This window comes from Lepidochelys kempii, chromosome 4 (assembly GCF_965140285.1).
Source record: "Lepidochelys kempii isolate rLepKem1 chromosome 4, rLepKem1.hap1, whole genome shotgun sequence".
Classification (NCBI taxonomy): domain Eukaryota; kingdom Metazoa; phylum Chordata; order Testudines; family Cheloniidae; genus Lepidochelys; species Lepidochelys kempii.
The window spans coordinates 80,138,707-80,156,005 of NC_136383.1; the positions used below are offsets into that span (position 1 = coordinate 80,138,707).

The following is a 17,299-nucleotide window of genomic DNA, read 5'->3' on the forward strand; positions in this document are numbered from 1 at the left end:
AATTAATTTTATATAAATATCATGTGTTAATTAATTCAGGGCCATCTTGTGGCATTTAGACATTGGCATGCATTAGGGGCACTACAGAGTTGTGCTGGTCCAGGGGGAACTGTGGGAGGGATCATGACTTAGAAAGCATGTGTTTCATGGCCAAACTTAATCTGGCCCCTAGTTATTAGTCATATTCTTGTGACATGAACACACTATAATTAGCTAGATGGCCAAATGACACATCTGAGAGGTGAATAGCTAAAAGTTTCCGCAGGTGATTCCTCCTCATTCTTTCAGGAGTGCGCGGATAGCTTTGCTTTTGGGAGCTCCCATTCTGTCAGATAATTCAAAAGGTAGCACTAATGGGCCTGTGAAGAAAGCTGTGCATTCTGCCTTTCAGGTCATTACTATTGTGATGGCAGCAGAGAAGACTGGAAAACAAGGGCACCATGTAACCTAGAATGATATTTCTCTCAGTTTCAGCAAGAGGGAGATTTGAGATGGGAGTACTGTTTTCTCTGTCATTAAGAATATCATATATAATTTATTTAATATAATATAACCCTAATTATAATACTGTATGTATATGTATAGATACACAAAAATATATTAGAAAAGTCTATACTAATTATACTGGGAGTAACTGTATGAATGTAGAAGCTAAATCGTAAGAAATTAAAATACCTCTTTATAGATACTTGATGAACTGTATATTTCATAAGGTATCATATGCTCGCTTTGAATTGCTATTGGAGATTTTATTCTGTCATGTCTCAGCGTCTCCTCTATATACAGTCCTGGCATTTGTCCTGTTACATCAGGTGCACGTCTGTAGAAATTTGAATCTTGACATTTTGGCTGGCCCCCGTGGATTACTGGCAGGCGCACCTCACAGGTTTCCTCTTCCTGTTCACCACTTGCCACTAGCATTCTGGCTAGGGAGCCACATTTAGAAGGCTCAGAGACAGCAAAAGCCGTGCTCATGGTTTCACATGCTTTTGTAGGAGCTGATAAGCTTCTGGTTTCTTTGACAGCTGGCGATCCAATCATCTCTTTCAGATCTTTATATTTTCCTTCATTCATTTTGATACCGTTTGTTATGGGCTTAAGTGCTGTGGCCTGAAATTGGATTGTTGGAGGAAGTGATACAAAAGTACATGCAGAGAAGGGCTGAAGAGATTCAGAATACCTGAGAGAGGTCTTTGGTGATGTAAATGGAACAAAATGACCACCCTTAACTTGGCAAGTAATATTAGCAGTGGGCACTGGAATAGACTGGGATGCGGTTAATCCCAAAGAGTTGAGTTCCTCTAGATCACAACGAAAGCTGTCAGGAAAAGGTGCAGGAGTTGGGGCAGGCGTGCTTGACGGTGGAAAACCAACAGTCAGTGACAACCATTCATTGGCGACAGCCTTGAGATTCCCTTTATTAGAATCTGACCAAGGAGAGGAATGATATCTGGGAGGTGGGGATGATGCTTTGGAAGCCAACTTTAGAAATAAGGAAAAGCATAGGAATTAAAAATAAATAAACAAACAAAATGACCTTGGATTAAGATATGAGTAGCGTAAGCAAAAAAAGTTATGTGCCATCTTCTGGATTATAGGATATTATTTCAGTGAGCACAAATGTCTGAAATCATTACTACATGAATCAGAATAGCTGAATTTGAAAAGTGAAACTATATCAGGTTCTGGCCTAGGGCTTAAATGTCAAACATCAAGACAGATCTGAATCACGGAGTCATGAAGGGGAGCCTAAATTTGATCTGCTAGGATTATGTTATTTACTGCTCTATGCTAGTGAGCCTATCACAAGTTGTTATATAGTACACTCAAGACTGCTGTGATTTCCCCAAACCATTATTTTCAGAACAGTCATACTGTTAAAAGCACCTTGCTCACTGTGGGTGCAATTAAACACTAATACAAATAGAACAAACCAAATAATTTCTAATTTTCCTAATGTTAATGTTTGCTGCACCTTCTGGTGGTGATCTTAAAGAAACATCTTAAATACACTGCATACTTTTATTAAGGCATCAATAGTTACATAATGCATTTTTTATTTAAAATTGATGTAATTGTGAACAAATAAAATTACAGTTTTAGTTAAGGTACATACACTTAAATCTAATAGAAAGTAGACAGTAAACAATCCTTTTTAAGATGGTGACAGCACAGTACGTAGCAATATATTTTGAGTAGCATTACATAATATTGATTGAAGTATCCTTCTGGTAAAAGAAAAGTCCTTTTGTACGAATGATAGACTGGTGAGTCATACATACACTGCATCTGTAGATATCCATTGCTTCAGTAAATACTGAAAATGTATTTTTTGTTACTAGTAATCCTCAAAATTAAACTGGCATGAAAAAAGTATTTTAATTTCCTTGTTAGAATAACCTAAAACAATTCTAGACTGCACATCTCTTTAGTTATCTGGCTACTTTAGATTTTAATTATTACTGTAGAAAAGAAAATAAGGCTTTATTACTTATACAGAGTTTGAACCTGAGAGACAGACTGCGGAGAAGAGGGCAAATTACTTACCTCCTACTGAAGTTTTCTCAAGGTAGATGGCTTTATTTTTGAGAAGTTAGACAATTCTTTGGTATAGGATTTCCTGATATCCAGTTCTCTTGCAAAATTTAATAGTTTTGAGTTTCTTTATTTTTGACAATGAACAGATCCCACATAACGCAAACACTATTGAATTATCTCTCTCCCCCGCCTCCCAACAGAAGGAGCCTCTAGAGGCAGAAAGTAATACAATGGGTTACATGTTATATACATGAATAGGAGGAGGAAGAATAAATAGAACCCTGAAGTTCTGATCATGCTAAACCCTAGTACTCAGTTGGGAATGCTTAAGTTTACTAAAGCCTCTCCAGCTATTGTAAGAAAAGAAGACTTAAGACACTTTTTCCACACACGTAGCCTCTTCTGAATATATAAAAGAATTAATGGATGAGAAGTTGGTTTGAGAGATTTTAGTACAGTATTTCCATTTATGTCAGTGCAGCAACTGCTGCAGAAATTCCCTCTGTCACATAAAAGACCTTGAGTTTTTTCTTAGAAAACAGATACTCACTGACATGCATGTGTGCAGAGATCTGTTCTAGACTCTCTGGGCCTGATTCTCCACTTCGTTACAGTTTTATAGAGAGGTAACTGACAGAATATACCCATGTCCACATCCTACATACTATTGTAATAATCGTTGTACAAAGTATGTCTTATAAGGTATCATTTGAAAACTCACAATTTGCTCGTCAATACTGTCCTGATAAAATGTGTGGTAACATTGTATGTGACATTATAAAATTCCACTGCATGGTGTTATTAACACATCTCTCGGTGCCCTATTCCCTCCTGGTCAAGGAAGGATGCTTTATCAGAGCAGTCTTAGGGGAAGATCTTCAGCTGGTGGAAATTGCCATAGTTTCCTGGCGTTTATGGAGCTATGACATCTACATCAGCTGAGGATCTGCCCACTGCTATGTGTAGTTTTCTATCACAACAAAGATAATTTGAACTAACCAGCAACTAATATGAAAAAATACAGATCAGGGACAGACATTCTGTTTTCTTGTTTAAGCTCCAAGAGATGGAGACCCTTCAAGACATCATCCAAACTCCTTCTGATTCCAATCTCTTCCCCTAGAGTTGGTCTTTTCAACTTCGAAGTGAGGGAAGATGTAAAATATTTAAATATCAAAGAATTATTGGGTGATTTTAACTTAAATGTGAGTCTCATCTGAACTTAAATGCTTTGAAACCACAGCCCAGCTCTCAATGGAATGATGAGAACCTTAGCAATGAGTTATGTGATAAAGAATTGGAACTAGGCGGATCTGAAGTTGGCTAACTACTATAAAACTTAAATTGTTTCTACCTCCAACCCAAAACTTTTATTGCGTGTGAAAAAATAGCAGCTGGCATCAAGAACCATCTCCTGATCAAGCAAATCTCACATTTGATGCTATTAGTGTTTATCCATAGGCACAAAATTCACAGGTCAGGCTTGTCCATCAGGGACACATTTTGGTAACAATTGGGAAGCTTCTCCTATTCTAACATTGTAACTTAGCACTAATATATGAATAACTGTCAAAATATAGATGAAAAGAAGCAAGGTAATATATTACTGACATCATGAAACAAAAATACACCAATAACTGAACAAAGAGAGCTTACAAACTACACACACAAAACAGAACATACTCTAAAGAGATAAACAAGTAAGAAAAGTGAACATTTGAAGGGTTTTTTCTCTCCTTCATGTTCAAAAGTTGTAGACCGATAACTCTCAACAACAGTAATTGAAGCCACATACAAAAATCTTCATGCTTCTATTGCCATTAAAGAGATTGTGTACAAATCTTTGTGAGAAGGTAGTAATATTTCAGCAACTGAGTAATTGATCAAAGCCTGCTCCTCATCAAGAACAGAACTTTCAATGGAAATCAACTTTTCTCCCATCAGACAACATAACTTGTGATGGTTGCATAGACTGGGATGGAGGGGGGGTTCAAACACTTCTGAAAGGTTTGCGAGTGTTCATGACTAGGTATAAGAAGTTGTAAAGAAGCTTGGTTTCAAGTTATAGCTATAAAGATCTGAACCTGAACTGTATTGCAACGTGATGACATTTGCATCATTATAGCTTAACACAAGTGCTATCATGTTACAAAATCACCCAAGGAGTCTGCTCTATGACAAAAATCCATTTCTGCAGGGTGGGTGACAAAAGGAGGCCAGTCACACAAAGAAGACATTGGCTGACTCCTTCTCCTTGCACCCAAGGATGGACAGGGAGAGCACAGGGCTATTTTTGGCCAGCTGTGTTGTGGCCTCATGCAAACTGCCCTCTCATGCTATTCTCATGGGTTCTCTTTTAGGGGACTGCAAGATCTTCTGGTCTTTGTCATAAAAAAAGATGTTCATATTGCAACATAACAGTCTGCTGAACATAACCCACGATGCTCAAATCTGTTCCAAGTTGCCAAACAAGTTTTGTTCTGGTTGATTTGCTGCCCAAACTCTGCCTGGCCATTCTCTAGATAATGTAATGGTTAATTACTAGACTTGCGGAGTTTGGGATGCATGAAGGATATTTAAAAAATCTTTGGAAATTAAGCCTTTTATGTCCTAGATTTTACACTTTGAATTTTATAGACTTAGTGTAAACCAGCAAGAGTGTTAAATGCCATAGTGTATCCTAAAAAATGTAAAAAATAAAGTTGTACAATGAAAATTTGGCAATGCAACTCTATCTTCAGAAAAAGACCAAGTAGTAAATATATTTTCTATGGGTGGGATGCATGAATTTTTAAAAAATGTATATTGAACTGTTTATTGGTTATTTTACTAAAGATTTACAAATTGTATTAACATACTCTAGGCATGATGGAAAAACAAATCGTCCTTACCTTAGTGGAACTTAAATGGTGTATTCTATCACTAGAATAGCTTTGGGGTAATGGAGGATCAGGGTAGTCACCAGCACCTTTTGATGCATTCTTTTTGATGACTTCTACATAGGAAACAGGGAAGATGCCTTGTCTGTTGGTTCCTGGTATTTTACCTTCATACCAGTTTTGATCAACTCGCTTAAGAAGAATTACTCTGTCTCCCTGTAATGCATTATCAAAATTAATTATCAGTGGACAAGTGATAACTTTGTTTTCTGAATAGTTTGTATTTTTATCTCAACATATCACAGTATTTTTCCATGGGGGTCCTTTATGGCCCTGGTCAGAGCCTTCAGAATCTCCCCCACTTTCCCATTAACTTCATATAATGCTATCGTTCCAGCAAGAGAGGGCCTGTGTTGGTCTATGAATGCCATTCCTATACCAGATACTAAACAACAATTGAGGTGTTCTGCTCAGTGGGTGTCTGAGTTCTGAATTAAAGCTCAGAACTTAGATGCCTATATGGCAGTACACTATTCTTCCATTAGACCACTGACCTGGCCCCTTTCTGCAGTCAGTAATAGTGACTGTTGTATTAATTTAAATGTTTTGCTCCTCACATTGTTTGGTTTTGTATTTTTCTTGAAAATCCAGTAAAGATTAAGAAAAAGGCCATACTAACGTACATCTCTTCTTATTAAGATTTTATGGACTCCTGTTTGTTTTATATAACATAGATTTTATCATGTCTCCTGCAGGACAACTTTTTTTCAATCCCCACCCTCCCATCTCGAAGCCCTCTTAGTTTTATGTGATTTTGTTTCTGTTGTTGATTTGTGAATACCATAAAAGCATCTCTAGTTAACAAAGAAAAGCCAGCTACTCTTTCATCAAAACCAGGCTATCAAGATACCAACTCCGTGAATAGAAAATCCAGGAGCGATAAACATGAATGTTTACAATGTTTATAAACAGAAGTTCACATTATAATGCTCACGTTTAATATTCACATTGACAAAATTAATCCTTCACTTCCCTCTTCCTGATTTTAGGGCATACTAAACATAGCATGGGCCTGATCCAGCAAGACTGAAGTAAATGGGTGCTGGATCAGTCCCTAAATCACCATCAATAAGGTCATGTCCTGGGCTCAGTCATATCAGAGGAAAAATAGATCAGTGTATTCCTTCCTACCAGATCATCTGGCATCAGCCTTTTTTCACCAGGAAAGTGTGAATGCGGCAGAATTGCCCTATGGATACAAATTCTTCTACGTGTTACCAGTACAAAATCTTGTTTTGTTTAAATAGTCCTAATGGCAAATGTTTTCAAGCCTGCATACCTAATGTTAAGCATCTGGATAAACAACTGATTTTCAGAGATACTGAGCACTCTTCAGCTCCCAGTCACTTCACTATGGGTTATGAATATCACTATCATTTATTTTGGTTGCTAATCATGGCTTATGATACCTAGATTTAGGAACCAAAGTTTTCAATTTTACGTTTGTTTTACTAGTCAGTGTAGTAGGTTTTATGTGGAAGGTGTTTTCATATCCATATTTTTGTAACCTTTGTTCTGTATATGAATAATGCCCTTTCATCACCAGATCATCTGGGGATTAAACATCTTATGATAAAGATGTATCACTTGGTGAAATACATTAATATTTAGTATCTTGCTATGCCTAATTTGGAATTATTCAGTAAATATGGTTAGATTTGTAGATTTATGTTTAAGAATACCTACTGTATTTTAAATTACAATATGCTGTTGAACCAGCAAGAATTAGTATTACACTAATAATTACTAAAGAAGAAATAGTTCTTTAATTAGAAACTTGCACCAAATATCTTACAGCCATGATAATAGATTCCAAACAGCAGAAGTCTGTATTATAATAAAACCTCTTAAAATAATATCCCAAGTGTGTGACAATAATATGAGATTAAAACTTGGAATTATGGTATAGTATTTATTTAATATATTGCTGTGATATTCAGATTCCAGACAACCCAAAGGGAAACCAAGGTGTCTGAACCCCAAAGAATAAGCAACTGAACTGCTTGCATACAATGTTATTGTGTATAATTTTATGTCAAGTAAGATCTTTTATGAAAGCATGTAATGTTCTGAACTTGATGGTCATTAGGAGATATGTATACAGGTTATGTATATGTAGAACATTGTAACTGTAGCTAGGATGCATCACTTCACAACGGGGGGTGGGGGTGAAGCAATGAGGCAGGGAGGGGTACCTCTCAGGCTAATTGTTCACATGAAACTAGCTCCAAGCACCTAGCATTGTACAACCCAGGGAAAGACAATGGTAGCCTATTTAAGTTAATGGGAAGACACTGAAAGTGAAAAAAAAAAACAGCCTTGGAAAACTCAGGCCATGTCTACACTATACTACAGGTCGACTTACTGCCACTACTGTAATTACTGTGGTTTTTCCACGTCTACACTACCCTCCTTCTGTCACTGGCACGTGTCCTCACCAGGAGCACTTGCACTGATTTAAGAGGAGCAGTGTGAGGAGCAGAGCGCCCTGGCTGCAGCCGGGATCCAGTTGGGAGTTCTGCCGGGAGCCCACAGCCTGGGCTCTCAGCACTGGGCAGGCGAGGCTCCGGCTCTCAACAGCACTGGGGGTTCACAGCTGGAACATTCTTCCCTCATCCCCCATCCCTCACTCCTCTCTACCCCACCTCCTGCTCAGTTTCAAAACAGGAACCCTACCAGCAGTGAAACTGACATTCTTGTTAATTTCACAGCTCTGGCTGTCAGTCACTCTGAGAGCCAACAGGCAATGCAAGTAACACAGTATCTATACAGACACTGCATTGTGTGAACTATGTTGATCTAAGCCTTATGCCTCTCATGGAGGTGGATTTATTAGGGTGACATAGTGGGCGAGTGACAGCGGTGGGAGGAACATTGTAGTGTGTATGTTTACACAGTTAAATCGATGTAAGGTGCCTTACGTCAATTTAACTTCGTACTGTAGACAAGCCCTAAGGAAGAAGGCAGTTTCCCTGCACTTTGTAACCATGAATTACCATAGTCTGAGAGAAAGAAGAAGTAAAAACAAACCCACCAATCCTGCAAATCCTGTCAGACAGGAAGGGGTTTGAAGTGAAAGCTATCCAGAAATGGAGGTCCAGCATCTAAGTGGGGAGCTGTCTATGAAACACTGGATCCCCTCTGTGGCAGGGGGTATGCAGGGAAACTTCACAGAGTCAATAGGTAACTTGTATTAGAGAATGGAATTTAGCTAACATAGAAGTGTAAAGCCTGAGATTGTGTCTTTCTGTTTATTTTCTGTGTAACTTGTATTCGTTTGCTCTCCCTTACTATTTCATCTTTGAATCTGTGACTTTTCTATTAAATAAACTTTTTGCTTATTTTTACCCCAATAGGTCTCTGGTATGCAAACTGTGTGAAGTGTGTGTGTCAAAGTGAACTGATCACTGGGGGCAGGTTTTACTCCTTCTGAGGCGCCAAACCAGAGAGGAAAAGCCTGAGTACCTTGTAGTTAAGAACTCAGGGAGACAGATCTGCAGGGACTTGGGATTGGAAGTTGCTGAGGTCATCCTGCAAGAAGTAACTAGGCAGGTGGAAGCCAGGGTTGAGACCCATTTGTAGGCTGATGTCAGGGTTCTGAGTCATAGCAGCACAGTATTAAGGAACCCAAAGTTATAAGGCAGGTTGTGACAGAACCCCTTACTGGTTTGGGTAATCCACAAAATGTCAGGGTGGCTTCCAAAAATGTCCATAGACAAGCCATCACAATTTTAAAATCTCCTGTTATATACCCATAACAGTGGGTGCACCTATAAAATTGCAGGCCCCACAATTGTGATTGAAGGAAGAGGCAACTGAAAAATGTGTAGATGAGTAATTTACATGCAACTTGGGCAATTAGGCACCCAATTACCTGATTTGTACATGTTTGCATGTGCAAATCAGGCAAGTACAACCTAATTACCTGTTCTGCATGACTAACACATTTACACCATTCACAAATATAGTGACAGACACCTGGAAATATGAAGCAAAGGTTAATTAAGTTCTCTGCAAATATCCCACTACGAGTATTTTGCTTTGTGCGTAGCCCTTCTGTGATTTCAGAGTAGGTGAAACAATAGCATTTATGTTCAAGTTTTTAAGCTGTTTTATTTATAAACAGTTATTCAGTGTGGATGTTTTTCACTGAAGATAATTCTAGATGTTACCTTTCTCAATGATAGTTCCACATTTGTGTCTGCACTGAAATTATATTTGGCAATAGCTTCTCCGATATCTCCAACTTGTGCTGGAGGAGGTGGCCTGACAGGCTGTGCTTTTTCTGGGGGAGAAAGTTTCTGAAAGGAGAACATGAATTTTTTTTGCATTATTTCCATGTAATCTGTGCATCTATTTTAAAAACTAATCCCAGAAATTAAAACAACAGACCAACCTCAACATAAGAAATTGGGAAAATTCCAACTCTTCCATAGTGCTCTCCCTCATACCAGTTTTGATCTATTTTCCTGAGGATATAGACAGTATCTCCTTTCTTAAAGGACAGTTCCCTGTAACAGATTTATTTTAGTCAGAGCAGCTCAATCACAAATCTGAAAATGTCTAATTACTTCAGAAATTCCAGTGTTGTTTACACATGTAATTTAACAACAAATATCTGAGGAAGGAGTATTGTAGCAGTACTGCGTATCCCAGTGGATAATATATAATAAAATAATTGTAAATTGCAAATTGGCACAAGCAGCAAAGTTTGGATTCAGAATCAGATCTGAATCTGAAACTTGGGGTATTTGGGTTTGGATTCTGGTTTTGGTCCATTAAAGAGATAGGCCTGATCTACATCATAGCCCCAAATACATGTGGATCTGCATGCAAGCTTGGTGTCTTCTGTCCCTCCTGTGCGGATGCTACTTCAGCTGCTGATCCATAGCTGGATAGGAGAGCCTTTTAGTGCTCCCTTTTATAAAAGCCGAAAGGTGCACATATTCCTCCCCCGTCTCCGTGAATTACCCTACCCTGCCCCAGCAAGTTGGCTCAGGCACCCTCCTGCCCTGGCCCACTCAGCCCACTCTGCATGGTTCACTTGTGTAAAGGACAGGATTATGTTCTGTAAAAACAAACATTCAATTTACTGTGCATGAAGATTCAGCCAATAGCGAACTTTGTGTGAATTACTAATACAGGTGCACATAACAGTCCTTTAAATTTAGGTCAAAAAGGCATCAAAAGACATGATGAAAGATCTATGTCATTGTTTAAATGTAAAGGGTTGTTGTCAGGCTAGCTTTTGAATATCTTTTGATCTCAACTGTTTGTAATACTCTAAGAAATATGAACTTATTTTCCTTTCCCTACCAAATTTGTCTTCTCTTCTTTAAATACAAGTTCAAATTCTGTTTTCATTTACCCCAACTTAACTCAATAGCTTTAGTGGAGTTGTGTGACTATTAACAAGAGCAGAATTTGGTCTACTGTATTTTTTTTTGTGTCCTGATTCTCACAGAATATACCCCTTTGAAACGGGTCTATGTTGAAAATCTTGAACGAGATTTTCAAAGCTGGCTAGTGATTTTGGTTGGCTCAGTTTTTGGTGCCCAAATTGGCAACTGCTTAGCACTTTCTGAGAATCAAGTCCCTTTAAAGTATCTCAAGTTGGACACCCAAAAATTCAATATCCAGGTATCCAATATCACTAGTGATTTTTGAAAATCTTGGCCATTGTCTTTTCTCCTACATTATCCCTCTGCTTTTCCAAGCTCCACATCCCCTAACCTACTCCCCACACAATTCCAGATGCCCTTAAATTTAAAGACCATAATTTAGGTGACATAATGTTAGCCCTTCATTTATGAAAAAAACTGAGATAAACACTGGGAATCTTATGGGACAACATGGATGATGGAATGTAGGTACTCTTTTGGATCTTTTATAGTCTACAGGATAAAAATGTGTGCTGAGGATGCATAGCCACTCCCAGATTTGAACAAATATTATAAGTATTTCATCATTCAAATGTTTTAAACATGAAATGGCTTCTTACACAGCTTACTTATTCATGGGCTACCGCTCAGGCAGAGCAGAGTTCTGGGTAGCCTCTTTGAGGCTGGTACCCCCCAACAGAAATGTACTGCTAACACTGTCACAAGCTTTGACCCCTGGTTAAAACAGGTGAGACAGGTTGTCCTTGCATTCATACATACTCTGAACTAACCAACAAAACTTTAATACTTACTTAGAGGTCTGAGCCTTAAAGTCATATACAGCTCGTGCTGGCAGCCTCTGAAAAGCAGGCAAAGTGATTAGTACTTACATGTAATATTATCATATTATAAAAATAATGTTTAGCCTGTAAAAAAATAAACCAAGATTTTCAAAGATGGGTGCCTAAAGGTTACACTTCTTTTAAATCCATATTCAAACACTTGCATATGTGGGTTTATTTTCAAAAGCATCCAGTACCCTCTGAAGTAAATGTGAGATGCTGAGTGCTCAGGACTTTTGAAAAGAAGACCACTTATTTAGGTGCCGAAAAATAGATGTAAGAACCTAACTTTAGGCAGACATTTTTACCTTTATATTTAAAGTTAGCAAACTCAGCATACTTCTGCAATGCTCTTCTTCTCCTTTAATCTTTTTCCATTAGAATAATCTTAATGGTTGCTTGTAACATTAGTAGTTACCGTACATAGTTTCAGACTGAAATGTGATTTTCAATTTGATTAGGAAGGAATAGCAGAACATTGTTCCTGGACTTGGAATGTGCCTATTTTCCCATTAATTAGTTCATGCTGTGGCAATTTCTTTCAATCAAGGACAAAAACTAGACTCCTTTCTACTTCTCCCAATAGGAGCTACATAACAGTAGTGTTATGAAACCTAGGACCTAGTAGATCTAATCTCAAATCTCCTAGGTAATAACATTATACGCTACCATTAAACCAGCAGATTGGCCCAAAGCAAAGGTTCTTAAGCTATGGTCCAGGACCACTCATTGCCTGAGGAGCGCTGATTGACACCCTGTAACCAACTCACCTTGTTCTTGGCTGCTAAATTACACAAAACGGCAGTTTAAAATAAGTTAAATACTTTCTTACTACTAGTCTCCCATGTCGTGAGAGGGAGAGAATGTGGTCTGTCTCATTGTGAAGGAGAGGGTAGTCAGTCTGTGAACTCATGAGTGAGAGCGAAGATGATACACAATATACATTTCTCTATCAATGTGGCTCTATGAAACAGTTGAACAACCTCTGGTCTAAAGACATTGTTTGCTTTATGAAAATTTACCCACCTCCATAGCAATGAGAGAAAAACCCTCAAAACAAAGTTTGGAAAGGTTCTTGGTTCTAGAATTAGAAAAGTTCTAAAATAGACTAAATGATACGTTCCATACATACATTCCAAGGTCTCCCATTCCTTCTACTATGGTGGCATTTCATGCTGCCTTTATGCTTTCTCTCTCTTTTTAAGGTTTTAATAATTTTTTGTTTGAAGCATAAGCAATAGCATAAGGAATCACTATATAATTACAACTATAATACCCACCTGCTGAAGTGAAGAAACAGATTGACAGAGCCAGAAGAGTACCCAGAAGTTACCTACTACAGGACAGGCCCAACAAAGAAAATAACAGAACGCCACTAGCCATCACCTTCAGCCCCCAAATAAACCCTCTCCAATGCATCATCAAGGATCTACAACCTATCCTGAAGGATGACCCATCACTCTCACAGATCTTGGGAGACAGGCCAGTCCTTGCTTACAGAAGCAAATACTCACCAGCAACCACACATCACACAACAGAACCACTAACCCAGAAACCTATCCTTGCAACAAAGCCCGTTGCCAACTGTGTCCACATATCTATTCAGGGGTCACCATCATAGGGCCTAATCACATCAGCCACACTATCAGAGGCTCATTCACCTGCACATCTACCAATGTGATATATGCCATCATGTGCCAGCAATGCCCCTCTGCCATGTACATTGGCCAAATTGGACAGTCTCTATATAAAAGAATAAATGGACACAAATCAGAAGTCAAGAATTATAACATTCAAAAACCAGTCGGAGAACACTTCAATCTCTTTGGTCACTTGATTACAGACCTAAATGTGGCAATCCTTCAACAAAAAAACTTCAAAAACAGACTCCAACGAGAGACTGCTGAATTGGAATTAATTTGCAAACTGGATACAATTAACTTAGGCTTGAATAAAGACTGGGAGTGGATGGGTCATTACACAAAGTAAAACTACTTTTCCATGTTTATTCCGCCCCTGCTGTTCCTCAGATATTCTTGTCAACTACTGGAAATGGCCCACCTTGATTATCACTACAAAAGGTTCCCCCCCCGGCCCACCGCTCTCCTGCTGGTAATAGCTCACCTTACCTGATCACTCTCCTTACAGCGTGTATGGTAACACCCATTGTTTCATGTTCTCTGTGTAAATAAATCTCCCCACTGTATTTTCCACTGAATGCATCCAATGAAGTGAGCTGTAGCTCACAAAAGCTTATGCTCAAATAAATTGGTTAGTCTCTAAGGTGCCACAAGTCCTCCTTTTCTTTTTGCGGATACAGACTAACACGGTTGCTACTCTGAAACCTATATAATTAGAATAATCAATCAAAATATTTTGCCATTGAAATTAGGGACAGTGCTCAAAGTACTCAAACAGACTCTTACATAGTAAAAAATATAAGTGATTTTGGAGCAGAAATCATCTTCCTGGTGGTCCTAAAACCACCGGAGACAGTTACTCAGGATATTAGCCTGCATAGTCATTGGTTTTCATCAGAGCCTTCACAGTTAGAACTGCCATTTTCCTCTAGAATAGATTATTGTCCCATCTGCCATCTCTCAGTCCTTTCTGACATAAAATATCAGCAGACCCCCTGCAGGAGTGTCCTGGTCCATTTAAACGTCAGCAGAAAATACAATTTCATCTTAATGTTTGACATTGTTTTAATCTCTTAAATTACTAATCATTAAATGTTGTTCTTCATACAACATTAAAAACAATTTCTATTACCCTCTCTTAATGACTGGTTGTCTAACTGCTCCCGTGATCGTCATCGTTACAGTTTCTTAGCATCACACAAAACTTTATCTTGTAAATGTTATTGGATTGCCTCATAAATTCTCTTTTGGCTTTGGATGCTGTTCAGTTATTCATTCCTGTTTAACTACCTCTCTGTCTGGAATTCCTCTTCTCTCCCGTGGAGTATATCGACCCACATCAGTCAAAGCAGAAGAATAGCTCCCAGGAGACTCCTGGTCTGCTGCAAATAAAATGTCATTGCATAAATTTCAAGTCGGAAGCAAGTTAATTCTGCAGTGCTGCTACATTTTATTTAAAGGGAAACTACACCTAAAAATGGAGAGCTTGGGTCTATTCATCCCCCTTTAACAGAAAAATTACATGACATAAGTTATTATTAAAATATCCTTTTTAAAGAAAAAAACAAAGACACAAATGTTCATCTGACCCATAGGAGAGATGGAGTATAGTTCCTGCACTATCAACATAAACAAATACATCTTGGGTGCAAATGGAGGACCCAATATGTATAACCTGGAAAAGCAACAGTGGGTACTGTACACCTTACCTAAACATCATAAACTATACATCTAATGGAGCAACTGGAGGAAGGGAAATCTGATCAGTCTACTGAGAATTCAGAAGGGTTCAAGAAACATGTCTGAGTGATAACAATGTAAACATATAATTACATGCATGGACAGTGTTTAAAGCATGCCACAATGAGAGAAAGATGAACAAGATTTTTTTCTGCAATATGGATTTCCCTTTTACCTGAGGCATTCATTAGGTTGCACATGGAAAATTAAGTCTGTTATTGTCATAAAATAACTCTTTATGTTAAGATATGGACTATAAATCATTACTCACCAGGCTGCGTGGCATATTTGCTGTAAAGCACAGTTTGCTATTGTCATTATATGCATATTTATTTTAATAAATTTTGAAAAAATAAAATAAAATGAAGAGTTCTTAAATGAAAGTCTTGCACTCAATATGGTCCTGTGTGCTGCTTGTGTGAAATTAAAATAAAGGGAATTATTTCAAGCCTACTGAAATTTTGTGGATTAAATGAACCATCTCCTCTTACTCATGAGAGTTCCTCTACTGTATTTTCCTAGTGCCACATTGACATCTGCCAGTGAAGAGAACAATAATAATGTTTGCTTCTCTTTTCTCACTTCACATGATCCGTTCCTACCCAGCCTATCCCTCTGTCAAGAAGTACTACTGGGAACACAGAACTGAAAGCATTTAATTCATCTCTTTGGGGTCAAACTTCTTTGACTCTTACAGAAAAAACAGAGATCTCAATGCTCTCTGGTATACTGCACTCTAAAAAGCATAAATCTGAGGTGACTGATGGAGGTTTGTAGAGCAGTGATGGGGAGTGGAAAAGTGTATTAATTACTCATCGTAAGGTTGCTAACAGCAGCAGGTACGTTGTGGCCACAATTCCGGAAAGCCCTTAAACATGTATAAGTGCTTTCCTGGATTAGGGGTACTTTCCTGAATGAGGGCCTATGTTTCCTGCACAGGCATACAGTCTCCAGGTGTTGGGATATATGCACTATATCTTTAAAACTGTAGTAGTAAGCCACGTAGGAAGGGTGCTGGGAAGGTTCTGGGCAGAAACTCTGCAGTGGAGCAGAGCAAACACTGCATCTTAAGGAATAACATAGTTTAGTTTATTTCACTAAAGCTCCTTGTTCTAAGTTATAAGAAGGCCTTCTATGATTCTTTATGGCATGACACCAGAGACCCCGGCACAGGTGTTCTCTTCCCTTCCTTTCAGTGCAGCTGTGCCTCACAGAAACACAACTGGTCCCACAATATATAGCATGGAACAAAGCACATATTAGCATAATGCTTTGGTTATTATCGGCTTGGGTATGAGGCCAATGGAATATCCTGCTAACATGCACTGTATACTATATATTAAGGAACTGAGTGTCACTGCAATATTTCCATCTTCATCATATCAGGTCCTGCATTGTCACCGAAGCCATTATACACAATGGTTATTTTTTAAGTGTGAATTTCCTATCTGTTAAGGTTTGGATTGGTGGTCATTTTATTTAAGCAACCCAAGCAGTTACACAAAATAGCTTTTCTGTGTTGGAATTGCACACGTCTATCAGTATTAGTGGGACTTTCTATCCAGTCCATACAATGGGCACTAAACTGTCCTTGAGTCACCTTTGTGTTTGTGTGAATGTGTGTGTCTGAAGGGGGAGCAAAGCAGTAGTAGCCAATGGGAGGTTTACTGAGCCATTCTACCTGGGCAGGGAAAATGGCTGGAGGGGTTAGAGGTGGCCTGCTCGCAGTTACTTCTTACTGCTGCTCCAAAATGGAGTGGTGTGCGCTCTGTAAGGGCCAAGCTGCTGGAGGGCTGATTGTACCTCCAGATGCTGAAGACACCCTTATAGTGGGTTAGTCAGTTGTCAGCCAATATGTTGTCCTGTTCCTGCCCTGGTATTCTAGGGTGCTTCCTGTCCCCTCTTCACCTATATCACATGTATGAAAGACAAGCTATAATTTAAATCTATAAATATTATGAGGGAGGGGAGAGACAATATTTGGTAGGTCATGTTTGATATGAGATCCTGTTGACTAGGGCAGGATTCTAAATGGGGACTGAAACACTATGGAGAGACTGTACTTTGCTGCTTCTCAGAGCAAGGAGAACAGTACATGCTTGCTAGCTGGCTGGGCTGCTGGACATGCCCCTCTCACTGCAGTCCACGTCCCATTGCAGATATGATGGATGGACAAGAGGGCTAGTTGTAATACCTCCTACTGCTCTCGAGTCCTGGGG

At 38.7% G+C, this 17,299-nt stretch overlaps 1 protein-coding gene across 33 annotated transcripts in view; it reads right to left on the bottom strand.

The window, feature by feature from the left end:
- SORBS2 (sorbin and SH3 domain containing 2) overlaps positions 1 to 17,299 on the bottom strand; it is a 458,010-nt gene that overhangs the window by 18,429 nt on the left and 422,282 nt on the right. For 21 of the 33 annotated variants that reach the window (XM_073341803.1, XM_073341830.1, XM_073341809.1 and 18 more), the window contains 5 exons: positions 14,631 to 14,722; positions 11,671 to 11,717; positions 9,874 to 9,988; positions 9,650 to 9,778; positions 5,430 to 5,633 (listed from right to left, as the gene is read on the bottom strand). In XM_073341803.1, coding sequence (XP_073197904.1) covers positions 5,430 to 5,633; positions 9,650 to 9,778; positions 9,874 to 9,988; positions 11,671 to 11,717; positions 14,631 to 14,722 — 587 coding nt within the window. Of the gene's footprint in view, positions 1 to 2,144; positions 2,318 to 5,429; positions 5,634 to 9,649; positions 9,779 to 9,873; positions 9,989 to 11,670; positions 11,718 to 14,630; positions 14,723 to 17,299 lie in introns of those variants that run through there. The other 12 variants (XM_073341838.1, XM_073341829.1, XM_073341827.1 and 9 more) reach the window with 4 other exon arrangements.